This window comes from Papaver somniferum, unplaced genomic scaffold, assembly GCF_003573695.1.
Source record: "Papaver somniferum cultivar HN1 unplaced genomic scaffold, ASM357369v1 unplaced-scaffold_19, whole genome shotgun sequence".
Classification (NCBI taxonomy): domain Eukaryota; kingdom Viridiplantae; phylum Streptophyta; class Magnoliopsida; order Ranunculales; family Papaveraceae; genus Papaver; species Papaver somniferum.
In genome coordinates, this window is record NW_020628818.1 from 3,714,633 (window position 1) to 3,719,353 (window position 4,721).

General features: G+C 36.7%; 1 protein-coding gene across 1 annotated transcript; it reads right to left on the minus strand.

Annotated features, from left to right (window-relative positions):
• Positions 1-2,298: 2,298 nt before the first annotated feature.
• Positions 2,299-3,767, minus strand: LOC113338305 (phospholipase A1-IIdelta-like). The gene has a single exon (XM_026583750.1). The coding sequence runs from the start codon at positions 3,676-3,678 to the stop codon at positions 2,392-2,394; it is 1,287 nt and encodes a 428-aa protein (XP_026439535.1). The 5' UTR covers positions 3,679-3,767; the 3' UTR covers positions 2,299-2,391.
• Positions 3,768-4,721: the final 954 nt, after the last annotated feature.

A 4,721-nucleotide genomic window follows, 5' to 3' on the forward strand; every position in this document is an offset into this window, starting at 1 on the left:
GAAACTGATATGGACAGTCTAGATTTCCCTTAAGGGTATTAAGCATGCTCGATCGGACTAACCAAAGCGCGTCGATGCGAGTCTCTCTCTGTCAGAGAGTGATGTAGCATGTGTGGGTATTTCATGCACATCTCTATATTGGCACTTTGAGAGATTCATGCTACTATGTTGAGAGTGAACACTCAATCGTCATGTCATGTCAATAATGAGAGTTCGGCTGAGAACATAGCACGGAAAATACTAGGCAAATAATGTATTAATCAATAATGCTAATAAAATTCACAGAATATTTGGGATTGTTGTTGCACGCACCATTCTGGGTGAATTTCGCGTATTTATTGAATTGCTTCAAATACAATGAAGAGATTTTCTGCACTCATCATTTCTTAAACGGCTTTTCCCTTTGCAGGGTGATAGCGCATAAAATACTGGTTTTACAATTTTAGCCCTGAACTAAAATCCACCATCAACAACTATTTACGCACAACCCTTTTTTCCCTAATCCAAAAGACAATCACTGCTCAAAAACACCCAAAACCTTTTTTAAAGGTTGATTATTGTTATCATACAAACCTTACTTTTTAACGAAAACCAACTCAGTTGATAATTTAGAACTTGTCATTACACCGTCAATTAAACACTACACCATGAAGTGGATGTCAGAATCACGTGGGTAGGGAAATCAAATAAAGAAAAATAATATATTTCATGTTTGAAGATTCGTATTAAGATACGTGGATACAATACTCAAGTATCTTTTAACAAACCAAAAAGAAAAAACAAAAACATTCATTATTAATAATGCATGGAAAAATAACATAACTATGTCCTTTTCACAAGACACATCTACATTTATTTAACCAAAAAAATTATATTGGGTCATTACCACATACATTCATAAATTAAAAACAAAGACCAAAAATAAAATAAAAATAAAAATACGGAAACATTTTAAATCTATGTCATTGTCGCCTGACCCGCGATTACACTTAGCCCGTGTAACAATCCTTTCAACCATTAGGCGACCCTACTGGACGAGTTGAATCTCGTGAGGGTTTATAAATAGGTGTACCCATAAAACCTGTGATGGAGGTGCTGATGTTTTTATATCTCGCCTCCATATTGCGGAGGAGGAATATTAGCTGGTTGTTCAAAGATCTCTGGTTCATACACCATTGGAAACTGTAATTTCAATACATGAAACACCGCATCATGTCTTCATCTTTTTCCATATTGTTAATCATCTTCATAATCAATTCTACCTTGGTGGTACTGGAGTTAAACTAATAAAAGGTGTTAATACGAGGTTTTCATTAACAGCAAAAATAATAATTGATAATTTTAAATTATATTCACCGCACGTTTATTGTCTCATCCATTGGGTAAGTTCATAAAATAACGCCTAACATAACGTACATATCTTTTGACTTCTCTATCCAACATCTTAATCCTCTGCCGCAATGAATTGTTATTCCTAACCGTCTCAGCTTGTCGTGCGGTTCTGTATTCAACTCTAACCCGATCCCAAAAGGCAACGCTTTCCTGGTCATTTCCAATTATTGGATCTGTTGCAACAGAACACCAGGCACCAATAAGTGCAACATCATCATTGCAAGAAAATCTAGCCATTCTTTTTTAACTTTAAACAAATTGATAATATAAAGATTATATTTTATCAGGAGATAAAATAGATAGTTTGTTGGTGCGTTTTATTTTAGATGAATGAAACTCTATTTATAGGGTTCCCGTTAATTGGCCATTGATGAAAAGATGGATCACGTAGGCGACGCCTAAGTGGTCACGTGGGGAACGCCTAATGTTATGCCCCACCATGTCATAAGCATGTTCGATGTTCCAAGAATTCATCCATTTATATTCAATTATTTTCAACCCATAGTAGTCCACAAACGTACACTCTTTATAAAGTATATAAAAGAAAAGAAATGATAATAAATGTCATAAGTCTCCGCCGCCCATAAAGGAAAAAATAAATAAATACATATCCACCACTTAACAAAATAACCAACTAGTTGGGTTGGGCACGCCACCGATTCATTATAAGTTTTTTCGGATTTTCACATTCATTAACAAACAAAAAAAAAAAAAAAAGAAAGAAAGAAAGAAAGAAAGAAAGACACATGATACAATATAAATCTACGTTATTATCGCCTGATCCGTGATTACACTTAGCCCGTATAAGACACATTTGCTTTAAAAAGCTAGTGGTAGAGTTCGTTGGGTGTTAAGACCCGCAACCTGGATTCCGAACCAATGTTGTCTGCCGACAGACCAACAAAACAAAACAATAACGCCTTATTCCACAAAAGAATTCAACAAAGACGCACAACCCCTTTCAGCAGTAAATATCGAAATAAATGAAATTACATTACATCAGTACTCTTCAAGTACAGGTAAATCCTCTTCATCCGGAATTGCCATAATCCATTCCCCATCTTCATTGAGCACCATCCTTTTGTTCCTCTCAACCCACCATGAACCCGGAACTAAAACCTCATCCTTCAAATAATCACACGATTTGTTAACTAATGCAACACTTCTCTTCACTTTCAAGTCAAATTCGCCGTCCTTACCATTCCAACCTGCAACTATATGGAGAATAGCTTGTAGATTATGCCAATCACTTGGATTTTTCGAGTCCTTCAAACTTTTCGATTTGCGAGTATCAATCACAAGCTCCACTCCGGTATAAGCATACCCCAATAACTTACTAGGATAGTGAGTTAGAAGATCGATTTCATTCTTTACGTGTAAAATCCGCAGGTTAGAAAACGAATCCAGCCTCTCCTTAAACGCATCATTCCCTATCTGTGGGGAACCAAATACGATGGCCGTCACCGGAATTTTAGATAACCCGTTCTCAACCAAATCAAACGCGCTTAAAATCGCTAAACTTGCACCCAGGCTATGACCTGTAAGTACTACACTGACATTTTCATCTCTGTACTTAGTTACTAGTGCTCTTATCTTTGTAAGCAACTGGGTTCTTGCACTTAACTTGGTGAACTGAGAATTTGGGTTATCAGAGTTGTAAACTGCAAGCCAACCTTTCATAACTTTTGGTTGATCATCATCTTCGTCGTCTCCGTCATCATCGTTGTCATTTTTGCAGGTGAAAAAATCATACCAATGGCGAACATCCTTAGTAGTAGTAGCTAGCGCTTCCGGCTTCAATAACGTCTTAACTGACGTCTGCACAGCCTCAAGAACATTCATCCATTCAAGTGTTCTTATCGTTCCACGCCACGCTACATATATTTCCCGTCTTCCTAATCTTTCACTAGCTTCGTCAGTGCTAACTGCAATGTAACCAATCCAGTTAGATTTAGTGCTCCAAGCTTCATCGGAGTACGAGAAACATAAGAAAGCTTTTGGGAGGTCGATTTTCGATGTTGCATAGAGAAACGAATCGACGATGTAATCATTTTCTGCCAACTTATTAGCAACTTTCTTGAAGAACCCAGTTTTCCCGAAACGACAACTACCGCAGTATTTAGAGTGTCCATCGCTGTCGAATGAGTCGTATGTTCCTTGACAAAAATCCCCACACCGGAGTATCAGGTTCCGAAGGTTTAAATCAAGTGGTTCCAGTAAGCCTTTCCATTGATTGCTTCCTAGTATTTCCTCCCATTCAGTTTTAGACATCTCCATTTTGTTCATAAAACTGAGTAAATTTTGCTAGGAGTTCTCTCAAGGATTCAGTCGCAGAAGCCTTGGTCTGAAATGGGTTTCATCATATGAGGGATAAATAATGTCTTGTCTTTACATTAAGACGTGTAATAGTTTGTTTAGCGGACATTTTAAAATAGCAATTAGACATGATGACAAACACAAACGGCTAAGTTAGCACCCAGTCGTATTTTGACTATGACAGCAGAATGGATTAATTTAATCGGGGTCATTAAGCCTTAAAGATAGAAGGAACTCAATTATTCCCGAGAGATAAGAAGTCCATGGTGTAGATTATTTCTTATTTAGACTGTTTCCTTTTCAAGGATAAGGTAGGCATGGTATATAAATGTGTTGTTGAAGTGGATTTAAGAACAAACATTTGCTCAGATTTTTTGTGAATGGTAATGACCATTCAAGCCACAAAATATAAATTGGGAGACTGGATCGGAGACTGATCTCTTGGCATTAATCTTTTAACGGTGGCAGAGATACATCGGATTTTAGAAAGCAAATTCCTCGTTTGTCATCTGATGTTCGGCAATTCTTTAGACAAGAATCTAGAAATAAATTAATAATCCTTCAAGGAACGTAGATTTTTTTCTTCGAGTTTAACTTCCAAACGGATCTTTGCAAGAGCATCCTTAGTTAATTGGATTTGAACATCTAGTTTCTCTTGAAGAGTTGTCTCTTTTTCAAATCATTCTCGGATTTCGGAATCCCTGATGCAGATTCCACAAAATAGACTGTCAATTTTCCTTATCAATCGTAATTTCTCATGATAAACAGTATCAACAAATTTTACCCGGTTTATGCACGAGTCGTCTGAAAGGGTTTCAAAATCACAATCAAATTATATACATGAATTGCTATATCGTTGCAAGGGATCGTCATGTCGATTGTGAGATCGCAATACACGAACCTCCTCTGATACCAATTGAAAAGGAGAGGGTACCAAGTACAGCATCAAATTTTTATTCGATAAGATTTGGAACTTATGTAGTACTTTTAACAATTAAAGGATACGAAAAAAA

Coding starts and splice junctions, on each gene's coding strand:
- LOC113338305 (XM_026583750.1), bottom strand. CDS start 3,678: ATGAACAAAATGGAGATGTCTAAAACTGAATGGGAGGAAATACTAGGA.